At 42.6% G+C, this 25,155-nt stretch overlaps 1 protein-coding gene across 3 annotated transcripts in view; it reads right to left on the bottom strand.

The window, feature by feature from the left end:
• The window catches only part of GABRA2 (gamma-aminobutyric acid type A receptor subunit alpha2), a 98,075-nt gene extending 80,528 nt beyond the window's left edge, over positions 1-17,547 (bottom strand). Inside the window, exons 1-3 of one of the 3 annotated variants that reach the window (XM_077301883.1) lie at positions 17,443-17,547; positions 15,824-15,909; positions 11,014-11,126 (exon numbers count right to left, since the gene is read on the bottom strand). In XM_077301883.1, coding sequence (XP_077157998.1) covers positions 11,014-11,126; positions 15,824-15,891 — 181 coding nt within the window. In that variant the 5' untranslated portion in view covers positions 15,892-15,909; positions 17,443-17,547. Of the gene's footprint in view, positions 1-11,013; positions 11,127-15,823; positions 15,910-16,316; positions 16,473-16,662; positions 16,915-17,442 lie in introns of those variants that run through there. The other 2 variants (XM_077301882.1, XM_077301884.1) reach the window with 2 other exon arrangements.
• Between the last annotated feature and the right edge of the window lie 7,608 nt (positions 17,548-25,155).

Consider the following 25,155-nt stretch of genomic DNA (forward strand, 5'->3'; position numbering starts at 1 on the left):
GGCTTGCATAAAGTAGGAAGCGCTGCCACTAAAATGTGGTGTCTCTGCAGGGGCTTTGTGCACAAAACCCTACCCTTCTAGCTTCAGAACAAACTGACCTGGTGCTGGCAGAGAATAATGTTGCAGGTTTATAGTTGCCTTGCTGTGCTGTTTGGGAGCCCATGCCGAGCTAGTGTAATGTAGAGGCTGTCTAACAGCTCAGTTCTGTATATACTCAGAAGTAAGTCCCTTTCAGTTAAACAAGGAGCTTGTCTAAGCAGGTGCCTGATCCTATGCAAAGATGGGCATGCTTAAACCCACTGAAAAGAACAGACTCAATGACTCTTAGTTTGCACTGAGCAGCAAGCATGTATAGGATTGCAGCCTTCAAGATGTGATTGGTAACGTTACTGGTTCACAGATTATCTCAGCTATGAATTTAGTGAGCAGCTTAGTCTGGCTAAATCTCTTACCCACAATATGAAAATAACACTAACTACCTTTACATGCTTTTCTGCATTGCTTACTGAGCTCATGCAAATCACTGCACAACCCTATTCAGAATTACTTCACAGTCTAAATCCACTGAAATCAATGGTGTTAGGATAGAGTAACTTTGCACAGGATAGATTCAGGTGGATAGCCATGTCTATTGGAAGCAACAGAACAAAGTTTGGGTCCAGTGGCATCTTTAAGACCAACAAAGTTTCATTCTGAGTATAAGCTTTCATGTGCAGGCACACTTCTTCTGCATAGGATTGTACTGTCAGTGGTATTTAAAAAGTAAGGGGCAATAACAAAGCTGATAGGAGACCGTCTGATGACAGTATTTTCCTCAAGGGCAATGAAGACCTGGAGCTATTTGTATCCATATCTTATACGTCTCTCTAATCTGAGCTAAGAAATAAATAGCAATGCTATACAGAGTTACACCATTATAAACTCATCGACTGATGCACTTAGAAGGGTATGCCTCTGTTAGGAATGAAGTGCTAGCTGCTTCTTTTCTTCCCAACCCCTGTAATGATTGTTTTCTAAGGCTACCTGTTGCTCTATTGCTGTCTGTAATGACGACAGCACAATAGTGTCACTTAGAACAAACCTTAAAATAGTCAATGTTTTATTTATGTTCTGTTCATATGAAGTAAATCTTCTCTTGCTGGGAAGTCCATTAAGATATTACTGGAACTTCAACAGGAAAAGCTCCATCCATTAGTGCTGTGGTTTCAATAGGGATTCACTGCAACAAGAATTTGTCATATTCTGGTGCCTGGCTGTTTGGTTTAATGTTTGAAAAGTCAAAGGGACAAAGTGTTCTGTATCAGGCAGGTGCTGGCATATACAGAGTATGCCTCAGGCAGATAACAGGAGCTGTTTATCAGAGGCAGGCCGCAAGAGTTTAATAAACAGAGTCAGTAAATTGTATACAAGTTGTCCAAGCGAGTTTTCTAAAATACAGCAGCAGCAAGTCAGAGTCTGATGACCACCACTGGTTTCCCCCCTTTTAAACCATCCTGCCATTAGAGAAATAGAGAGTAAACTTCATACAGACTAAAGATGAGCTGCAGTGACCCTGATACAGACTAAAATATCTGCAAGATGCCTGGCAGCTGGCCAGTACAGGAGAAACCCCTAAATGGGGTGAGTAGGATGCTAATATGTCTTGCGCACATTTTATGATGTTTATCAAGCAGATATACAAGAGTGGCTGATTAGATTATGACATAATTTGGGTGTGTTCTTCTGAATGTATAAAATTCTATGTCCGGGGCAGCTTGGGGGTGCTGAATTTTGGACTTGATTCTTAGCGCTACCTTTTAATCGCCACAGCTATTAAAATGGCTTCTTCAAATAATTCTCTGACCTGGTGTGGTATTGGTTTTCTTTCCCACAGTGGGTGAAAATGAGCCTGAACCTCCTAATGGTGGGCATATCATAAGGGAATGCATTGAAGTCATGCTGGAGGGTTCCACCCTCATGCTTTTATATGCTTCAAGCCCACAACAGCTACTTCATATCTCCTCTGTTGATACCTCTCCCTCCTCTGCAACTGACTGCTAGTGCTGTGCTCTGAGGGATGCTGATCTGAGTTGAGACCGCTAATCCCCTCTAAAACGGTGCCAACATTGGTCTTGTGGCCCTGCGGGTCCCAGAGAAGATGGTTCAGGGTCAGTCATCTGCCCTAGTAGCTCCAGGCAAGGGGCTGAACCATGCACCTCATAGGCTCTTAACTGTGATTCTTCAACTGATTGGCTGCTAGGCGTGGAGTCCAGCTGTTCTTCCTCAGAAGTGTCAGAGCTGTATCCAGGGGCTGGCTGTTCCATGACACAGGGATAGTGAGAGCAGTGATACAGCAGATATGTAACTGGGGGGTGGGGGCATGTACCAGTCTGCAGTTGCACAAATATCTGCCACCAAAAGTATTTATACTGATAGGACTCATCTTTTAAAACATAAAACTATTCACACTGATAATACTGATGGCTCATTTGCTTGAGAATGGTTTTGATTGGATTCTAAATAAGCAGCAAATAAAATGTCATGCAAGCAATCAGTAATTAGGGTCTAAAATCTTCCTGCTTCTACAATTTCATTTTAAAGCAGTCACTGAGAAGGGAGGGGGGGATTTAGACCAGAGCTGCATTGCTGATCCAGATTGGGGGGTGGGGGGAGCAGATAACTTTTTTGATGTTACCATTGGTAAAGAAAGAGGCCACCTCCCTTTCACAGCTGAGGAAAGTGGAAGGTGAAAAGGTCTATATAAAAAAGAAAATTTGAATACATATGTGCGGGGGGTGGGCTAAGCCTTGTGAGTTCTTACATTTCATTTTGCTGTACTTTGTTTCTATCTTGGCTAACTTCTGGTATCTGAGTATGACACGAAGTAAATTGCTTCAAGTTCCAATGCACTACTAGAAGGCCCAGAATTTAGCATGCATTTTATGTTTAAAACTACATGACTGCCCTCCCATGCACTTACACACTTTAGATGTGAACTTGTGGACTCATAGGTAAAGTGACCAGATTTGAACATTGGTAAAGTGGGACACCATTGACCGGGGGGGGGGGGTCTTGATTAAAAATCTGGTCTATATGGAGCAACAGTTTCATAGAACACATAGAGCACAAAAATAGTATTGTAATATATATTATTTAATTTCAACGTAAGTACAATTTGGCAGGTACCCCCAGATGTCCCTCCAAAAGTGCGACAATCTGGTCACCTTACTCATAGGCAAAGATCATGTTACTTATTAATATATATTCTTTGTGCCCAAATTATTTCTTGTCTTACAAAAACTATATACTTTCACCTATTTGTTTATTTGGGGATTTATAATCAGTTGTATCAATGGCTTCTTCAAATAATTCTCTGACCTGAGAATTTCCCTGGAAATTGGCATGGTCCCTGGAAATTGGTGGGGGAGGGGGAGAGAGATTTACAACGTGTGTTTCCCACTGGAAAACAAAAGCATTGGGAATGCAAGGCGGATTACATTTTATACTCCACATACAATCCCTGTATAAAAATTTAAAATTAGTCAAGTTTACACAATAACAATAAAACATTTCAATTAAAACTCATATTTGGAAATCATAGATTAATTATATGGATTAATTATTAAAATTGACCACTGCAGTAAGAATCTTAAAAATTGGGAGACTCTGTTATTTACTTTGTTGAAAGTCTTCCAAATTTTAATGTAGAGGATTTACCTGATTTTAATCCTTTTGTATAATTATTTTTGCTTATTGTATCTATTTGTTAATGAGTGTAAATAAATGAATGATTGATTGACCACTGTGGTATCTCTATGGGGGGAAGTATGTCAGCTAAGTGGTGGGGGGCAGAAGCCATGATCAACCATGTGAAAACCCTGCTGTCAGGTCTAACAATAACAGCTGTGCAGATCCGCCTAGATCCAACTGCTTATTATTATTATTATTATTATTATTATTATTATTATTATTATTATTATTATTATTATTATTATTATTATTATTATTATTATTATTATTATATTTATTCTCTGCCACTCTCAAAGCCGACTTGTGGTGGGTTACAATGGTCCTTCTTAAAAAAAAACCCAATAGAACCCCATTAAAAACAGGACATCCAACAATACATGGCCCAGTGCTAGAAAACAATAGCACTAGCGCTCAAAGGAGCACCCAGAGGTCACCTAAAGGGGTAGTGATGATCTTCCTCATTACCTCACTGTCATGACACTATCTGTGAGGGCAACCAGAGCTGTTTCTACTTCATGGCCAGGTCAGATTAAGAGCTGATGCTTCTTCCAGAACAATCTGTAGCTGTACTGCAACCGCATGCTCAGCCATTTCCCCCAGAAACACCAGATGGAAGACTAAGCTTTAAAACATTAAAATATCAATATTCAATGGTATAATATGTTAAAATATTAAACTTGCTGGTAATGCTTTCTCTCATGGGTGTGGGTCAGGGGTAGTCAAACTGCAGCCCTCCAGATGTCCATGGACTACAATTCAGATGTCCATGGACTACAGCGTTCGCTGGCAGGGGCTCATGGGAATTGTAGTCCATGGAGATCTGGAGTTCCTCAGTTTGACTACCCGTGGTGTGGGTCATATAGAAGGTTTTAGTAAAGGTTTCAGCCTGATGGACTCAGACAGAGAGGCCAGAGGATTCTGATGTTTCTTCTGGCCTCAACCATAGGCCCGGTGGAACAGCTCTCTCTAACAAGCCCTGTGGATTGGTTGGAAGTCCCACAGGGCTCTGGCTTCAATCAGCAGAGTCTTCTACCAGGCTGGGGGCAGGGCTAAAAAAGCCCTTCCTCTGGAATGAGGTCAATTTAATCTCCTTGGTTCTAGGGATGGTGAGCAGGTTTTTCTCACTGCGTTGTGATGTCCAATGGGGGACAGAGAAAGAGAGGTGGCCCCGCAGATATGAAGGTCCCAGACCATTTAGGGCTTCAAAGGCAGAAACATACTATGATGACAGGGTTTGTATTGTCTATAAGGGGTTCTTTCTCTTCCTCCTATCTGCCTCAGTTTTGGAAAGGAAAATCCCTTGGGTGATTGGCACGGTCCCTGAGAATTTCCCTGGAAATTGGCATGGTCCCTGGAAATTGGTGGGGGAGGGGGAGAGAGATTTACAACGTGTGTTTCCCACTGGAAAACAAAAGCAAAAACAAAAACAAGGGACCCAATGGCATCTTAGAGAGTAATATGGTTAGTCTAAGGGAGCTTTTCTAAACTTTTTATCATAGAGAAACCCCTGAAACATTCTTCAGTCTTCAAGAAACCCCAGAAGTGGCACAATTGTGCAGAATATGGTTGGGAAGCAGAGCTGTGGACACGCCCACTTGGGGCCCCTCCCCTCCCCAACCCCCTCCAGGCCCATCATTGCCAACATGGCCATATATGGTCATATCACAATAAATGTTTAACAAGTTTTAAAATATTTTTAAAATTAACCCCCACCCATTTGGGAAACCCTTCCAGGGCCCTCAAGAAACCCCAGGGTATCGCTGGTTGAGAAAGCCTGGTCTAAGGTTATCTTCTTAATTAGGGTTGCCAACCATCCTTTTTTTAGAGGACACATCCTCTTTCTTCTTGGTGTCTGACCCCCTTTTGGACTCTTTCTAAAAAGCTAATAAAAATATCCTCTTTTGAGGTTAAAAGGGTAGGAATATTCCTATTAGTAGCAATTATCACAATTTAAGCATTTAATTTGTCACAGTGTCCACTCATTTGAAATAAACGGGAAATATGTCATCTTTTTTGCTTTTGAAAATATGGTGTCCTATCTTAATTAGTGTACCAGTGGCCTTTTGTTTTGTTTCACTATCTAACAATGAAACAGTCAACTATTTTTAGACTGTCCATCGTCGTCTTTCTACGCCTACTTTATTTTCCTTCTGGGCTCGATGTCCAATATGGGTCAACAGGCTTTCCCGCCCTCTAAGCATAAATCAACCAGTTCTTGGCTTGAAATGTTCTCCACAACTGCAACCGGGAGTGAATCTATGTCAGGGGTAGTCAAACTGCGGCCCTCCAGATGTCCATGGACTACAATTCCCATGAGCAAATGCTGGCCGGGGCTCATGGAAATTGTAGTCCATGGACATCTAGAGGGTCACAGTTTGACTACCCCTGATCTATGTGACCTGCTCTAGAGGTCTGTATTTCATTGTGGGTAGAGACCACTTTTCCCTGATGAAGTTTTATAGCAAGGCAGCTGTATAGTTTAAAGACTAAGCTTTAAAACATTATTCTCTTAGAACCCTTAGAATACTTCAAAACAAATTAAAGTTCAAATAAACTAAAAGAGTTAGCAGACCATTTATTTTATTTATTTTATTTATGACGTATCTTTATTGACCACCACTGCTTCTGGCAGTTTACATCCATTTAGAACCCCAAATAAAACAATACCCAGCCAAGGGTAAGCCTGTGTAAAAATTCATGGCAGGGCCCCTTAATTGTCTACATCCAACTCAGCTACTTACTCCTTCCCAGTTCCTTGCTGCAGATGCAGCAGGAGGAGTTTACGCTAAGAGCAGTTTACCCTTTGTTGACTGGAGACTGCCTCTAGGTGGGGTTGCACCACATCATCTTTCTCTTCCTGCATGACATCAGATGATCTAGGAATCCCAGAGCATCAGTAAGGAACCAGAATGCCTCCCTACAGTAAAGGAGTGCTCTATATGGTAATGGTTTGGTGCTCCTTCACAAAATAAAAGCCTTCAATGATCTTTCTGCACCTATCAGTTCATGTCAATTCACTGTTAATTTAAACTTCCGAAGCCTTAGAATCCTGTTACAAAAATTCGCCTTATAATTGTGTTATGAACATTTGCCTAATGTGATTTTTTTAGGATGCACTTGTATTTCGTTCAGTGTGATTTAGTTCTGTGTAGAAATACAGTGGTATAAACAACAGAACAGAAAAGAATGGCAGACAACAGAAAGACACCTGCAGTACAAAGGTGGTAAGCACTGCACACTGCTAAATATCAGGGAGAGACGCTCAGATGATACAAGTAAACTGGATCGACAGAGACAGAGAGAGACAGAGAGAGAGTATTAATGGAACAATGTCCTTATTTGTTAAAGGTTTAGATTGCCTACCAAACCAAAGGTGAAATCATTGAACTGTCTATTCATCTCCTGTTTTGCTCACATCATCTTGTCTATTTGTGAGGTTCAAGGAAAACGAATGCATCATAAGGAAAATGAGTCTTGTGGCTTCCAGTACTGCCTTCTCTTTTCAAGACAGGTTCAGGAAGTCTTTGCATGGAGAGTGGAGGAAGGAGGAAGATTATGATCTCACCCTGCAATGACACCTTGCAGCCCTTCATGGAAGCATAATTTGCACTGGCTGCTAATTGTACAAGAGGGATTTCCCTTTGCTTTTAAATAGGGATGTTACTAACTTTTGTAATAATCCTGATTTAAAAGTCCATGTTTCCTTTTCAGCTTCTCCATACTCAGGACAAAACTGTCTTCCTGTCCCCTACAAGAGTCACAATATTTGGCAGAAATACTGTTGTTAAAATTGATGTTTTTTAAAAAATCATGGGCATATTAACAGCACAAAATGGAATATAATCCAAAATGACATGGAAATGGTGAATAATATCTTAAACATTGCATTAAAAAAACTATTTTAAAACAAATAAAAATGGTAAATTTGCCAAAGAAAATAGGTTGGACAAAAATCATCTCCCCAGTTGTGCACAAAAATTAAAGGAACCCCCCAAAAATCTATATTGGTGCATGGATGCACAATTTTAGAATTTTTAGAATAGAAATTTATTCTGCTTCATATCAGCATGTGTTATGTTAAAATCTGCATAATTTTCTAACTTTCAGATCTGAGGGGATCATTTCCAGTGCAGCTTGCTTTTTAAAGAACATATGCCCATCTACCTTGAATATCTCAGAAGATTAGGACTTTTGGGATCACGAGCACCCTTACATTCTGTTCACTGGGAAGCATTGGCCAAATTCCTTGTTGCCTAGCTGCTGGCCCTTTTGAACTGAGATGCATCCTATAATAAACCCAAATAGGCCAAATAGGCCCTGCTGGCAGTATTAGTATTGGAGGATGCCTTTCCAGGAAGCTTGTACACAATTACAGCTTTCCTTACTGACAAGCTCTTGATAAGCTTCTTAGGAATTCAAGGGTTCTTTGAAAATAAGTGATATGAAGATGAGAAAGTATAGAACAGCCCGGAATTATGTGTCCATTGAAGGAATTAGAATTCAAGTCAGCATTCTATAAGCCATTTGCTAGAATATACACTTATGCAGGGTTCCCAAATGCATCACTTAGAAACAGGACTCATAATATTCTTCAATAAAAATTACTACTATGGTATCTATCATTCATACGCTAAGAATTCAGCAGGATTTTGGAGGATCTTGGGCAAGGCACCATCAGAGAATCCCTTGACGTGAAAGAGGCAGAATGCATAAACCAAAAAATTCAGTATACTGTCTCTTGCCTTCTAATCAGCTTCCCCCAGGAAAATCAGAACTGTAGCAGGGTTGGGACTCTGGATCATTTGCAAATGCTAGGCCTGGCCAGCCATCTAGAAACTCCAAACATTTATGCCATGCAATTAAATGTTACTCTAAAAGAGTGGGCTTTTTTATAGCTCTGCATAAGTAAAAACCAGGAAGTTGAAATAGAATACAAAGAGAAAACCTCTTCCCCTAGTACAGCTACGTATTACAAATCATTATGTTGGCATATTCATGAAACACTTTCATCCCCCATATTCTGCATTGGACGATTATATGTACACAAAATCGTATCTCAAGCTCTTCTAGTACATTAATTTTACATTGCCCCCCAAATATGTTAAACCATATATATATTATAATAATTTTAAACAATGAGAAATCAAAAAGTCTTTTGAAAAAATCTGATGTACCAAAACATCAGTAACCACAAACCAACCTTACAGACAGCTTATATCGTTCAGGCAAACATGCAAGCAAGAGAGAAGTGAAAGGCCCTTTCTGTTTTCTCTGCTTCTCTACAACATAGGAAACGTCCCTTGGAGTTGTGGGGTGTTGTCAATGAGTGACATGTTCTACTGTTCTCTATATATTTTTCAGTGTAGGGAGGACACCCAATGAAAATGTCTTTCTTAAAATCATCAGCAAATCAGTGAAAATTGAAATGGCGTATTGAGCATTTAAAATAGGAGCTATCTCTTCACAGATTCATGGGATTTTTGCCCAAACCATTTTTACCCAAACCATCAAGAACCCCTTCCCCAGCAAATATTGTTCCTGAAACTTGAAACAAACCGAACTCCTACCATGAACACATAGCAGAAACACATGGTGTATGTGTGTGTTTGTTTTCAGTTGCTTGGAAGTAGAAAGGTAGAAACAGAAGAAAAAATGGTTAAGAAATGAATGCCTATAAGCCTACAGGGCCTCCACAAGAAGAGGTGGCAATCTACGCTCCATCAGTCTCTATCCCATTATTTTTCTTTACTCTAGATGTGGCCTCTCAAGGACCCATACTGGCCACCAACATCAATAAATAAACATGAGCAGACAAGCTTTCACTATCTTTTCACACTGTAGAAATCTTTGGGATTTACCAGTACAGTGAAAACGTTTAGTAAAGGTGATTCATATTTTGTCTATTTCTGGCATAGATAAAGAGATGGGGGAGTGTCCCAGCTATATGCAAGTACCTTCTGTATCATTATACCACTCCCCAAGCTACATGTATAGTTGTTATGTATTTGTGCAGGGGATCAAACATGAACACATGAAGATGCAGACCACTGGTCCATGAGTCAATGGTGTGTACACAGATAGTGCTGGCAGTGGCTCTCCAGCGTCTCAGGCTGAGCTCTTCCGCATCACCTACAACCTGATTCTTACTGGAGATGCCAGGGATTGAACCTGTGACCTTCTGCATGCAAAGCAGACACTCTTCCCCTGAGCCATGATCCCTCCCAAATGGTCAGACAATTTCTGAATGCTCAAATGCTATGTCCCACAAAACAATACTATGCCATATTGTTTCTCCTTTCGTATGCGTATATGTGTGTTTTAAATTGTATTTACTTTATTTCTGAGCCACCCCTCTGGAAGAACTGCTACCACACAAGATGCAGCTAACTCCCTTGCCTGACCTAGCAATATGGCTACTTCAGACCATTGTTTTCTGTGGGGCAGGCAGGAGTGGCTTAAGAATTCATGGGACTCATAGTACCAGAGCCAGTTGACATATTTGGGGGGCTCTAGCAGAATACAATTGTGGTGGGCGTAGCCAGACTTGGGTGGACACAGTGAAAATGGATATCACTCTGAGTATCCTTACTTAGGGAAAAGAGGGGAGGAGAGAGGCTACAGCCATGATTCATGAGGGGAAGGCACTGTCCAAGGCACCTGGAGGCACAGGACCCATTGTACGGGTACAGGTATTGCAAAAGCAGAGACAGATCAACAACAATGTAAGTTGAGCACAAGCAAAACCAACCAACAAACAAGAATTTTCATCATGGAAGGGCTATGTGATCAGCATCTAAAAAGCTTTTGTGGGTTTATCTCCATTTCCTGAGGTCCATCAATGGTCATCCATGAAAGAGGTGATATACTTGACCCCGACAAATGCTAGTTCTAAAACAAAAGCTGCTGACCTATTCCAGTGAGGATATTGGGGATCTCTCAGTGGAAGGTCATAAAGCCTTGACCAGAGAGAAGTGAATGAACTTACATCAGACCCTTCCAAAGAATATGCTAACTCACTGTATGTAAAGGATGACTCAGCTGTGATTGCCTCATGCATACTGTGAATGAACCAAATGAAGAGTATGAACAAAATGACAATCACAAAACAAAGTTCACCATATCAGGATGAGGAAGATATTTCAACTTTTTAGATCCCAGAATCAAATTTCTTGAAGCTCAGAACAAAACTTTAAGCAACGTTCCTGTACAATCTGTAACCATCTGAGATTCAAATATTCTGGCTTCTCCCCCCCCCCTTTTACATATGTATGTTGTATTCATTACCTCCTAATCCAGGTCTCAGACGATTGTCGTAACCATCCAGAAGTCTGTCTAAAATTCTTGTAAAGATGGTGATATTTTTTGCTTCATCTTCACTGGGGTCAGCCAATACTGAGCTAAACAGTTTACAAACAAAAACCAATCAGAAAAACGCATACTTTTGAATAAGCAACTAATACGATTACTTCCTTTGGAGTAGTCGAGGAAGACTTTCAATGCAATCCTAAAAACAGCAATGAATAGACATGAGTAGGCCTACTTAGGATGGTGCTGTGAACACACTGCATAAAGGCATCACCTTTGCTAGATAAATCACGTCCAACTATTCTGATTGGAATCTTTAAGCATTAATTTTTTTCATTCTTACTTTCTCCTCCCCCCCTCAAATTTTGGCTGCTTCCTGCCTAGCCAAGAGATTCCCACCAGATGCCTAACTAAACAAAGCTTCCGCAAACAGCCATTTTAAGATCTCCTATGCCATCTATGTATACTCTTTTTTTTCTTTCTACCCATGGATTCCATATGGCAATCAGAAGGAAATAATGTGGTTTGCTATAGTGCTGGAGGCAGAATATTATAGGAAGTAGAACAGCAAGTCAATTCTTAAATTCTTCTTCTTTTTTTAAGAAACCCCCCCTTTTAAAAAGAAAGGTAGCAGCATCTTTGGTGCAATTCTCTCCATCTTGCTGAGACTGCAATTCACTCACTGAAAACAAATGAAGGAAACCAGTGTTTTATTTGGCTTTTGCAGTGCTGTATCTGAAGTTCATAAGAAGAGGGCTCACGTTGGCAATTTGCCTCTTCCTTCCAAACCCATTATGAGTGGGACCTACAGCCTCCTCAAAATTCAGACTCAGCTCAGAATGCACTGTTTTGTGGTCCCCCTCTTTTCCAAAATAATCATCTGATTCCACGTGATCAGGGCTGAGAGGATAAATATCAGGGGAAACATCCATTGCTACAGGGATGCATGGGAGCTGTGCATAGCTTCCAGTGGTTCCATGGCTGGGAGGCACAAAAATACCTACAACTCCCAGGTATCCCAGCAGCAACAGATGCTCCCAAGTCCTTGATAAGAACCATCAGTTGCAGCAGCCATCCTCATTTCCCTCTCCTTTTCACAAGGGTAAGTTTGTTTGGAAAAGGAAGGACGAGCAGAAAGGGTTGACAGGGTGCTTCCAAGCTGTCCAGGATAACTCCTAGCAAGAACTTGAAGTTCTCCTATTGATTTGTATGAAAGCTCAAATAAAGCAAGCTAATTACAAGATGATCTAGGGTTCAGTTGCCCATCATTTGTTTTATAAATTCTGGCTTGCCTAAACCAGTGGTCTGCCATTCAGATAAGCATGAAAATAAGCACCCTTGTATAAATGGGAATCTTTAAGCATTAATAAGCACCCTTGTATAAATGGGATAGAGCCTCTTGTGGCGCAGAGTGGTAAGGCAGCCGTCTGAAAGCTTTGCCCATGAGGCTGGGAGTTCAATCCCAGCAGCCGGCTCAAGGTCAACTCAGCCTTCCATCCTTCCGAGGTCGGTAAAATGAGTACCCAGCTTGCTGGGGGGTAAACGGTAATGACTGGGGAAGGCACTGGCAAACCACCCCGTATTGAGTCTGCCATGAAAACGCTAGAGGGCGTCACCCCAAGGGTCAGACATGACTCGGTGCTTGCACAGGGGATACCTTTACCTTTATAAATGGGATGGCCTGTTAAATGTATCTATGTATGCAGCTGCTGACAAATATATGTCTAATAATAAAGCTAAATTGCAGTGATAAGGAGTCAAATGGTATATTTTGCTCATCTGGGATGTTGGATAGCTCCAGGAGCTGAACTTGCAGAGGGGGCTGTGTAAAAAATTCTGACATTATGAAAACATAGGTAAATTCAGGTGATCATCATTATTACATAACTAGCAGAAAAGCCAGTTGTACAAAAAGATACAACGGGCACTAGCCTCCCTGCCAAATCATGGTGAGGATGTGTGTTTGTGGAGTGTGCGGGGCTGCTTGGGGTGGGGGCAAGGGCGAGTGGGGGAGTGCTGGCGGGACCAGGCTCCCTCCCTCCCCCCTGATCCAGACCTGGTGAGGCTGCAGCCAGGGCTGCTTAGGGCAGGAGGAGCACTGGGGGACTCCCTCCCTCTTGAAATGGACAGCCCTTCCAAGGCTTGGTGAAGCCACAGCTGCTTGGGGTGCGAGGAGCACTGGCAGGGGTGGCAGCCTTCGTTCCCCCCACACACACACACACACCTGGTCCTGCAGTTCCAGGCCATCCCAGCTCCCTCCCAGCTCCCACTCACTGCCTGGCCTATTGCAGGCTGGCACTTCTTCCACATGGAAGAAGTTGGAGGGGATACGGTCAGGGGCAGGACAGCCTACCAGACTGGCTGTTCATTGGATGAATGGCCAATTAGGTAAGCAATGAGTTCCAACTCCTCCCACCACCCCAGTCAGGCTTTATTTATGTTACAGATTATTACTTTAGAAATTATCTTTTGCATGGATGGATAAGAGTATCATGAGGCAAACTAATATCCTGGGCCACTCGCTTCTACATAGATATTGTGGTTTACAAGCCATGATGGGAAACTGTCTCCATTAACATATCTGTAAACAGTCTGTTGGGTTAAAGAAGGCAGACGAGTGGCAGACTTGTTATGGTCACCCTTGTTCAAAAACTCATCCATTTACAGACTGAAATATCTGGCAGACCCCTTAAATACCTTGTCATAATAAAGTTAATGCAAACATTTCTTTCAACCCGTTACCCAGGATAAGACATATGATATAAAGAGAGGTTGGAGTAGAAGCTTAATAATAGAGGAATGACATGGTGGGCATCTAAAATGTAAGAGGCCAGGAAAAAAAGTAAGTAATTTAACGGTATTCCCAGCCCTTGTGCTGAAAGCACCAGTGTACAGCTGTCTAGCTAAGGAAGATCCTGAATAACTATTTCATTTAGCTACAGAAATCCAAGCAAGGTCTTCAAATATTTCTTTGGAGAATTAATCCTACTGCCCATACCTTTTTCATCTTCTCATGTGCAACCTAATTTAGTGCAGAAATCCGTATGACAAATATGATAGTAAACACCTTTTATAAGTGTATTACAATAATAACAAAAGCATATGATCCAAATGTTGCTTTTCTCAAACAATCTGCAGATATTTATAATATGTTATCTGCACTCTGAAGGAACAATTAATGCCACCCTTTTGAGATATTATAGTTGGCACAGTTTGAACTAAGCCAAAATAAATCATAAGATAATATTTTTTATGAGAAAGAAAAGCCTTAAGTAATTAACAAAGACAGAATGTTGCTTCTGTCTAACTCAGTGGTATAGACAACACATTTAAATGTAAATTATTGCAGTCTGTGATTCTGAAGACATTCCCCACGATCTATAATCATTTGATTGGAAATTTCACAGGCGACTTGTCAATTCAGGTTGTAAACACTATTTTCAACATTTGCATGATATACTACAGCAGATGTTATTAAAGAAAGCCAAAAAACTGTGTAGCCCCCAAATGATAATCAAACCCTAATGTTGATGATCCTATCACTTTGAGCCTCCTCATGAAAACTATACTAATAGAAACAGTGCTTAGTTACATAACGTTGTCTCCTTGACAGCAGTAAGGCTGCAATCCAAAGAACATTTTCCTCTGAGTAAGCACCACTTAAAAGAAAAAACACCCTGACTTACTTCAGAGTGCATTTGGTTAGGATTGCTTTCTGAGAGCAATGCTAAGTAGGTTTACTCAGAGTCCTACCCACATCTATTCAATGGGGCTTACATTCAGTGAAGCAGTTTTAGGATTTCATTATTATTCACATAAGAAAGTGTAACGGACCAGGCCCACAGTGACTCAACCACTGCTGCAGTATTTGCAGGGGTTAAAACCGAATATACATTTTTAAGGCAATCGGTATTTAATTCTGACCATTTCACAATATTATAGCCCCAATATGGCCCCAATATGGAGTTGTTTTGATTTTTTTTAATGGTTAAATCCTGGGGCTCAAATTCTTTTGAGGGAAAGATGCTACTGAAACAGGTCGCCCAGGGGACCCAAACTGCTCAGCTACTAGAGGAATTATGTACAAATCACCATTAACTGGATACAGAAAGACAAAGATCAGTGAACACAATCCGGCTCTGCATCTTCAATTACTTTCTATGATGTTGTCATTTTGGAAACACAGTTCTTTAAACAACATTAAAAAGTTGATTAATAAATCATGTTATTGTTTTATTTTACAGCATTGTGGAATTGTATACTATCTCCACCTAGAGGTTTAAAGATTAAGTGAATCAGGGATCAGTGATGTTGGCCCAAAAAGACTATCCCCCCCAATCCCAACACAGGAGCCCAAATGCAAAATATACCCCATTGTTACCAATGTTTTGCCTTACTATGGGACTTCAGAAGTACCTATTTCTTCACTTCCCAGTGAACAGTGCAATGAGAATAAGCAAAGATGCAATTCACTCCCCCTCCAAAAAAACACAAAACCATAGTTATAGTTCTACAATTACCCCCCAAAAATAACACTCTCTCCCTTCATTTCGGGGTAAACATGAGCCTGTTTGGAAGAGAGTTACTAAGGATAAGTTATAAACATTTCAACAACCTCAAGACTTCTTCCTTTACTTTGTTCATTCTGAGAACTGTAATATTTAAAGAACAGGGTTTTGTACATATATGCCATATGTATATAAGCTTATTGCAGGCAATGGCTAGTCCTACCAGCAAACTAAACTCAATCTCTGGTGTTGTTATTCAAAGGAGCAGCCCCTTCTCTCACCTTGCAGGCAAGCACCCCAAGAAAACAAGAACCAACTGCATCATGTTGAGCACTGGTTTCCTCTTCATCGCTGCTTCGTGCAAAACCTAATGATGCAAGAGAAGGAGGGGGAGAGAAAATATTCAACTGATAGTTGCTTCCCACCAACCTATGCTTTCCATACCAACCAGCACACAAACACACACAATTGCCATTTCAATTATTTTTAAATCCATGGGTTTCTGAAGCACTTTTTGTACAACTTCTTAGATCTCCATCCCCCTCCCCCCCATATCTTGAGTTCCACAGGCAATATCTAATCAAGAGTGTCACAGGAGCAGATGCATGAAATGTTTCCTTCCCACTGTAATATTTTTTAAAACCCAAGACTTTCCCACCCTAACAAAAAAAAACACAAAAAAGATACTCAAAGGGTTGGCTATTCCTTGTTTTGCTGTATCCTGCAAAAAAATCAGTTCTGGAAGGGAGGATTAAAAAAAAAAAAGAAACCCACTGCTGGGAACTACAGCTCTTTCCAAAGGCTGAACATGCTTGGCAGTTCAGAGGCACGGGAGAGCCGCCACACAGAGAGTCCCCATCACAACACCACAGCCGTCACAAGCGCAGCGCAAAGTTGCAGGGTTTTTTAAAAATTATTATTACGAAAGGCAAAACAGCAGGCAGCGGCTGCTGTGGGCTGAGAGAGGCAAAGGAGCCAAGCTTTCGCCCTCCAGCGCCCAGGCATGTGCAGACCCATCCCACACCACACCACACCGCACCACGCACCACCTCCTGTGCCCAATCCCCCACCGAGCCACTCAGGCGGGAGCCCCGAGAGACTGGAGCCCTGGGGTGCCTACCTTGGGGAGCACCAAGAGGCGCTCAAAGGAGCAGCAGGAAGGCGGGTGGGGGGGTCGGGAAGACTTGGTGAGGAGAGGGTCTTCCCTCGCCAGCCTCTGAGGAGTGGAGGAAGCTCCAGAGCGGAGGTGAGGGGGGGAGTGGGGGGGGGAGCTTAAAGGCGACTGCGGTACAGCAGCAGCAGCAGCAGCAATCCTGCGAACCGAAGCGGCTCCAGAGTGGTTATGCGCGCGTGGGGCTCTGTGTGTGTGTGCGCGCGCGTGTGTGTATGTGGTGCTCGGGCGCGCGCGCAAGCCGGCGAGCAGTCGCGCGGGGCGGGCGAGCAGAGCGGCAGTCAGTCTACGCCGGGCATGCCTCTGTGTGTGTCAGCACGCGCGCCCCCCAGTCTCTCTCTCTCTCACACACACACACACTCACGCCCGAGCGGCGGCGGCGTCTGCAGCTGGCACGCGCCCCAGGGGTTCCAGCCAGGGAGGGGGCTCGGCAGGAGCGAGGGGGAGGAGTGCTGGGGAGCGCGCCCGAGGAGAGCGCCAGCTGCCCCCCCCCCCGCACCCCGAGGCAGGAGAGGGTCGCGGTCTGCTCTGCCGGGTCCTAGAGTCTCGCCTAGCAACCGGGCAAGCGATCTGCCTCGGGGACGCCGCGCCTGCCTGCCTGCCTGGGTTGCTTGCTGATGCTGCGCACCGCCGTCTCCGCAGGAGGGATGCTCCGGGTTCCGGACGCCGGGGAAGACCCGCGCGCCCCGCCTCCCCCCCCGCCCCCTGCACCCCTCCCCCATTTCGCACCGGTCAGCCGAGGGCCGCGCTCCCGGGCGGCGGCGGCGGCGGCGGCGTCTGCCTGCCTGCCTGCCTGCTTACTCGCTGCCTGTCGCGGCGCCGCTTCCCTGGCGGCTCGTCCCCGTGCCTCCCTCGGGGGCGGATGGCCAGGCGACGCTCGCCCACGAGGAAAACGTGCTCCGAGAAGGGGGCGCGGGACTTTGCGCGCCTGCCGAGCAGCTGGGTCGGGGCGATGTCGGGGCGGCTGCCGGCCGGGGCTTCTGCCGGGCCTCCCCTGGACTGGCGCTTTCCTCTGGCCCTGGTGCTGAAATGCGCCTGCAGGGATGGGGGACGGAGGGACCCGGGGCTTGGCTCGCAGCTGGACCCTGCTGTGCAACCAGACAGGTGTGCCGATTCATAAAGGTGGGTTTGCATTGAAAAGTGTGTGTGTGTGTGTGTGTGAGTGTGTGTGTGTGTGTGTGTGTGAGTGTGTGAAGGGGGGGGCAAATATGGGAAGTGCTGCTTGGCCCTTCCTTCCACCCTTCCCTGCCGTTGTAACTGGGAAACAGGCTGGTACTTCCAAAGTGGGGCTTTTCTTCAAAGGGTTTCTATGAGAATGGCCATCCTGACGTCAGTTCTACCAGGCCCTGCCCCCGTTGGCCTCCCGTTGCCTGTGCGCTGGAGAGCTAGCCTGGGGTGGTGAGCAGAGTGTCAGTCCGGGCTGGGGGGCAACTAAGTTCCGATTCGTGTTCTGATGTGGAAACTCAGTGGGTGAATTTATGCCACTTGCTCTCTGTTGGCGTATGGTTTATCAAAGGTTTGTGGGGAGAAGAATGCAAGCCGTTTTGGGTCCCCACTGGGGGAAAAGGTGGGGCAGAAGTGAATCAATATAAAATATCATTTTTCTCATATTCTTAATATCTTATTAACCATTCAGTTACTTCTTTTTGAATTTAGGCTGGGATCTATTCAATTACCATTGAATAGATTACCATTTAATAGATTTAATATTACCATCACTTCCCAAGGGCCCTCCTCCTAAGCCCCCTCCTATGGCACCCAATGAAGTTCTGCCCAACCCACTCGACTATCAGTATGTTACTTTAATGTTTAATTTTTCTACAGTTCCATGTTGCTTGTTGTTTCACTTCATTCATTATTGTTAATTTAAGTTATCTGTATTTTCTGTTTTGTTTAATGTTAACCGCCCAGAGCATTTATAAATCAATAAATCAATAAATCAATAAATCAATGCACTTAATTAAGATGGACTCCTGAGTAAACCTCTTCATGTCTTCATGTTCATTTAAGGGATAATCTGGTCTGGATGGGGTTGCACTTCCCTTCAAGGAATAGATCCATCATTTTTTTTTGGGGGGGGGGTGATCCTGGACCCAATCATACTGCTGGACAAGCAAGTGGCACGTGTGGCCTTTCTTGGACCAAAGCGATCTGGCCACTTTGGTGCATGCCCTGGTTACATCTGGACTAGATTGCTGCAATGTGCTTTCTGAAGGATTTCCTTGAGAAATGTTTGGAAACTTCAGTTGATAACTGGAGTGGATTGTATGGTCCATGTGACTCCAGTCTTGGCCCATCTCCACTAATTGGTCTTCATCTTCAGAGTCCTATGCAATTCAGGACCAACATATCTGAAGGATCACCTAAAATCATAGAATCATAGAGTTGGAAGGGTCATCTAGGCTAACCCCCTGCATAATGGAAACTCACAACTACATATTCCCTTATGAAACTGGCTGACCTCTGTAGTCATCGTCAGAGATATGGTTCAGGTGCCCTGCATTCTGAGATGAAATGGGTGCCAATTCAGGAGACACCTTCTTGGTCATGGGACCAAAACTCTCCAACTATGTCCCCAGGGAGATTGGTCATTCCCCTTCTATCGCTGTGTTCCACTGGGAGGTGAAGAAGACTTTTGTTTCTTTTGGTGTTCCCTCAGTACCCTTCCTGCCCAATGTGTTATTTGTTGGATTTATGTATTTGTATGTACTTTGTGTTCAAAAGCTTACAGCAAAGACCTAATATAGAACAAGAAATGACAGATTCTGAAGCTGGATTCTGAAAAGAAAGAGGCACTCCTGACTCCAGGCTTGGCCCTTCTCCACTAATTGGTCTTGGTCTTCAGAGTCCTATGCAATTCAAGATCAACCTATTTACACTGGTTACTGGAGCCTACAAGAGAAATCAGTTTGTGTTTCATAGATTATAGCACAGCTTTTGACTGTGTGGATCATGAAAAACTGTGACTGGTTCTAAAAGAAATAGATGTGCTACAACATCTGATTGATTTGGTGCTCAAGCTGTACTCTGGACAAGAAGCTACTGTTTGGACAGAATATAGAGAAACAGAATGGTTTACAGTTGGCAAAATGTGTCAAACAGGGATGTATTTTATTGCCAATCTATATGCAGAAGATGTCAGGAGGAACCTGCCTTCAGTCTATATGTTGCACTTGTTATAAGGAAAACTGTACTAGATTTTGATGAAGGTGGGATAAAAATTGGTGAAAACTGAGTAAAACTGTTAGAAGAAATATTAACAATTTGAGATATGCAGATGATGCCACATTACTGGCAGAAAATGACTTCCCTTCCTCAGAGGCACGATTTTCCTTCTGTTTCTTCTTTTGTGAATGAAATGCCCCAGTTGACCGTTTACACACTGGAGGTTTCATGCCAGGGTGCAGGCTGGAGTTTTAGTCATGGCAGGTTGCTCCACTTCTTCCTGCACCCGCACAGGGGCCCTGTGCATCTCATCCGCCCCCAATTTGTGCTCCTGCATGGTGTCAAGTGCTGTAAGAACTCACAACGTACTTCTATAATAAGAAAGCTTTATTGAGAAGTTACTTCAGACACCAAGACTGGCGAAGTCAAATCTGCCCAACAATACATTTGCAGACCCTTTTCAAGAGAATTCTCCCGCTCAAAATTTGAAGGTTCCCAAGGGAGGGGGGAAGGAGCACCAGATGCAATAAACCAGGGAGTGTTACTTCTCGCACGTCCTTGGGCTGCCCGGCGCCCCCTAACAAGATAACTGTTTTTGTTACAAAGAGCAGGCCTTGCTGGCCGGTTCAAAAGACAAATAGTTCACAGCAAATCACGATAGCAGGGTACAGCAGACCAGTTTCAATTTCAGGCAGACAGCTAAATATAATGGGTCGAGGTTACACAAAGACCCCAAAAGCGAAAGGTAAAACTAAGGCTAAGCAAACATGGAGAAACTCAGGCTAATAAAGAGATTCATGGCAGAGAGCAGGCACTGATCCTGACACATGGGAGCTGGGGCAATGAAGTTCCCAGTGCATAAATGGTTGTTGTCTGTTTTCTTCTTTCCTGAACAATTCTGGGTGTCCCACCCTGTCACAGTATAACAATATGGTGATTTGCTTAGCCCAGAAACCTGAGAGGAGTGGGAGTCCTCTTTAACTTACATGACTTCAATGACACTCATGAAGTTTTTATATTCCAAACTAAAAAAAAAAACAACTTAGAGGGGAAAGGTCAAGTGAAATCAGGGTGAATTTCCTGAGGTAACTCAATATAAATAATTCTCAGGTAAGATTAGCACATGGGCCTGCTTTAGTTCTTATATTTCAGTTTCTTAAGCTATTCAAAGTTACTTCAAATCAGTATTCACAACAATTCCAAACTTTTAGGAGTGCAGTCCATCACAACTACTGTTGAAGGCAAAAACAGAAAGTGCCTAAGCAGAATTACTGTTGAACATTAAGAAGACAAAAGAAACCACAAAACACAATTTCAAGGTTGATGATGAAGAAATCAAAATTATTAATGACAGTCTATTCTGTGATTCTATCATCAATCAAAAGGGCAACAGTAACCAAGACATCCAAATGAGAGTGAGACTAGGAAAGACAGCCATGAAGGAATTAGCAAAAAAATCTTAAGTGCCAAGATACATTTCTGGAAATTAAGGTCAAGTTCCTTAATATTGTTGTATTCCCTATTACTATGTGTTGGTGTGAAAGTTGGACAGAGAAGAGAGCTGATAGGAAAAGTTGGTTCCTTGAAATGTGGTGTAGGAGGATCATTTTGGAGATAACATGGACAGCCAAAATGACAAATAAGTAGCTTCTGTGTCAAAAAGGCAAGATATAAATTTTGTAAAATTAAAAAAAAATATGTACCCTTAGCATAACCCTTAGAGGGGCCCAGGATCAAAGATTGACAGTGACCATGGTGAAATCAATATATATATTATATAAACTGCCCTGAGCCCTTGGGAAAGGTAGTACAATAAATAAGCAAACAAACAAACAAACAAATAAATGTATTAGTATAAAGTTTCTTTGGGAGTCCATAGTCACAGTTAATTTCAACAAAGGAAATGTCTTTAAAATTGAAAGGAAGAGGCCAAACACTCTAATATCTTCTGGAGGTTCAAAGGCTATTTGTACCACCACGCTAGAGAATCCAATAGATGCAAATCAGTAGGGTTACAAAATATTATCATAATATGTTTCATTCTTTTAAAAGAATCTGCTGTTTGTTTCAAATAAAATCAGTTTTTATCAAAGAGAAGTTTGAAGGGAAACAGGCAGGAGGAGCAGTTCCACAAAATCCCAGCATTTCACTCTATAGATGTTCATTGGCCTTTCCCCTGATGTGCAACATAAAACAGCTGCAAGGGCTGAAGCTATGAAAGATTACACTAAGTTTTCTTCAAAGAGAAAGGTGCGGAAGAAATCCTAAAAGAATAATTGGAACAGTGATTATGTTTTTTTTAAGTGAATTCGAATAAGAACTTCCCCACCACTGCTACTAATTTGGAAAGGGACCATCACATCGAAGTTTATGCTCACATGGTTAACAAGCAGAGTCAAGGTATCTATGTGGATCAAAGCATTTCCTTTAAAAGTCTTGCGGAGAAGAAGAAAATAAAACCCAGTACCAACTCTGGCAAAACAAATTTAAAGTACTGAGGCAAAACAATATGGAACACATTATCAAAAATAAAATGCAGAAGAAACCAGCCAAGGAAATAGTTAAAATGCTAGGTAACAAAAGTGTAGAGGAATACTTAAAGTAGGATAGGGAGACTGCAAATAACTGATATTAATTCTTTACATCCGTTTTCACTGTGAAGGAAGTTGAATGAACCTGAAGCTGAAACCCCCACCATTAAAGTTCTACATGGAGTACAATGGCCAGAGTGGTTAGCATTTCCCTACAGTTTTTAAATCCTCTACTTTCTCTTTCTGACTACAACCTGTCAGGGCCTAAAGGCTTGTTAGATTTCTCCTTGGCTCCTCACAGTCCAGTATGTATGTATGTATGTATGTAGTTATGTTATTTGTAGTGTGCCTTCTCACAGGGATTAGACACATGTTAGACATATTGAGTCAGTATAGTCAACAAAATGATATATCCAGTCATCATCATCAGAAGAGTTGGTTCTTATATGCCGCTTTTCTCTACCTGAAGGAGGCTCCAAGTGGCTTATAGTCGCCTTCCCTTTCCTCTCCCTACAACAGACACCCTGTGAGGTGGGTGAGGCTGAGAACCCTGATATCACTGCTTGGTCAGAACAGTTTTATCAGTACTGTGGCGAGCCCAAGGTCACCTAGCTGGCTGCATGTGGGGGAGTCCTTATTCTCATGCATTGTGGTCTGGAAATTGTGTTCCCAGCATGGAACTCCTGGAATGGCTGAGCGCATGTAGCTTCCTCGTGCTGAATCAGATTTTGGTCCACCAAGGTCTACTCTGACAGGCAATGACTTACCAGGATCTCAGGTAAAGATCTCTCACTTCAACTACTACCTGATCCTTTTAACTGGAGATACCAGGGACTGATCATGGTTTGTCAACAACTTAGCCACCACTTCTGCCAGGGACCATGCAGGGTAAAGTTAATGTCTTATTAGACTCTCAGAGGCCATTCCCTGAGGCTACACAGTTTCAGGAATAGCTTGTTTGGCAATACAGGAGTGGCTGTGTGAGCAAACCCTGACAAGAAGTTGCAGGTCCTCACTAGTATGGTATGGTAGTTAAGAGAGGTGGACTCTAATAGGAAGAACTGGGTTTGATTCCCAGCTCCTCCACATGAAGCCTATTACATAACCTTGGGCTAGTTCTCTCGAAATTTCCCTTTCCTGCCTCCCAAGGTGACTGTTGCAAGGAGGTGAAGAGAGGGCAATTGTAAGTCATTTTGAGATTCCTTAAGGTACACAAAAGAGCAGGTAAAAACACACTCTTTTTCATAGCTAGGCCTGAGATATATTTTCGATATCACCCACAGTTCTCCCAGGGCCAGAATAACAGCACCCCTAGGCAAATGCTCTCCCAACTCTATTCTGCATACCTCTTCCAAAGATCCCCCAATGTTGCTATCCATGGTACTGAAACTTCCCTTGCTGAAAAATGAAAAAGAGTTACATGTCTGCTGCTAGCACATAAGGCAACAATCCCAGAGTATTTCATGTCTTGCCTCACTAGTTGCCTCAAGTGATCTTTTAGTAAAAGGGTGAGTGGAATAATAAAATAGATATTTATCTTTCCATTGCAATGTTCTTTTAAGTTGGGATAATTCTAATTAATTTGTGAGGTCTGGAGTCACTGGGGAGGGAAGGAATAATGGGAGCCTGCCTGGTTTTTCAGTGGATTGATTATGTCACCAGAGACATGAAGGCTTTAGGACAGAGAGAAACCACTATTATGATCCTTTCATAAAAACAAACGCTCACAAAGTCCCTTGTAACTGGGTTAGTTCTCAGCATCAGGACTCAGTTACATACCATGAAGTATCATTAGGACTTCAACTTTAACATGGCATTGTACATTACCATGCAAAATGCACCCAAAGTGTTGAGCACAAAAGAAATGTTCCATAATTAACTAAAATGTTGGAAGTGGTACTTGAAGATATTGTTCTCAGCCTTGTATGAAACCTTTTAGGCCAGGTAGGGAAAACACATGAAACATGACAGAGTTTAGAAGAATGAATACAGCTACAAACTTGAGAAACACCTCAGTAGTGTATTACGGGCACAGTCAGGAAAGAAGGCAGCATTGTATGGCTTGATCTCATCAGATCTCAGAAGCTAACTATGGTCAGCACTTGGAAGGAAGACCTCCAAGGAATACTCTGCAGAGGAACAACATGGAAAACCACCTCTGCTACTTACTTGGTCCTCAAAGGCACTTTCTTCAGGCTTTGAGAAACCACAGAAGTGATGTGATCATTGAGAATATGGTTGGGAAGCATAGCTATTTACATGCCCACCCAGGGCCCCTCTCCTTTCCACCCCCACCATATTCTGGTTATAAGACCATAACCATGTCTGGTCTTATCACTCAATAAATGTGTAACTAAATTTATATATATATGCACAAAATTAATTATCTCCCTCCTATTCAGGAAACCCATTCTAGGTCATCAGGAAACCCCTGGAGTTTCACTAAACCATGGCTGAGAAAACTGCAGTATGGGAGAAAGGTTGTGGTCCTGTAATTTTGCCTCTAAATATTTCTTTGTATATTTTTTTGCACCTGCACACCAAATGCATGTGGGGAATTGCAGTTAGCCTGCCCGGCACAGCACATTTTAGAGTAATATTTATTTTTATTTATTATTAAAATTCTAGATGGCACTGCCATCTTGGGGCAATTTACAACTTTGTTAAAATACACTAATACTAAATGCTATAATAAAATACACAAATACAATACAATATTTCAGCATTAGGACAAGGGTTGTCCTTG

This window comes from Paroedura picta, chromosome 10 (genome assembly GCF_049243985.1).
Source record: "Paroedura picta isolate Pp20150507F chromosome 10, Ppicta_v3.0, whole genome shotgun sequence".
NCBI lineage: Eukaryota > Metazoa > Chordata > Lepidosauria > Squamata > Gekkonidae > Paroedura > Paroedura picta.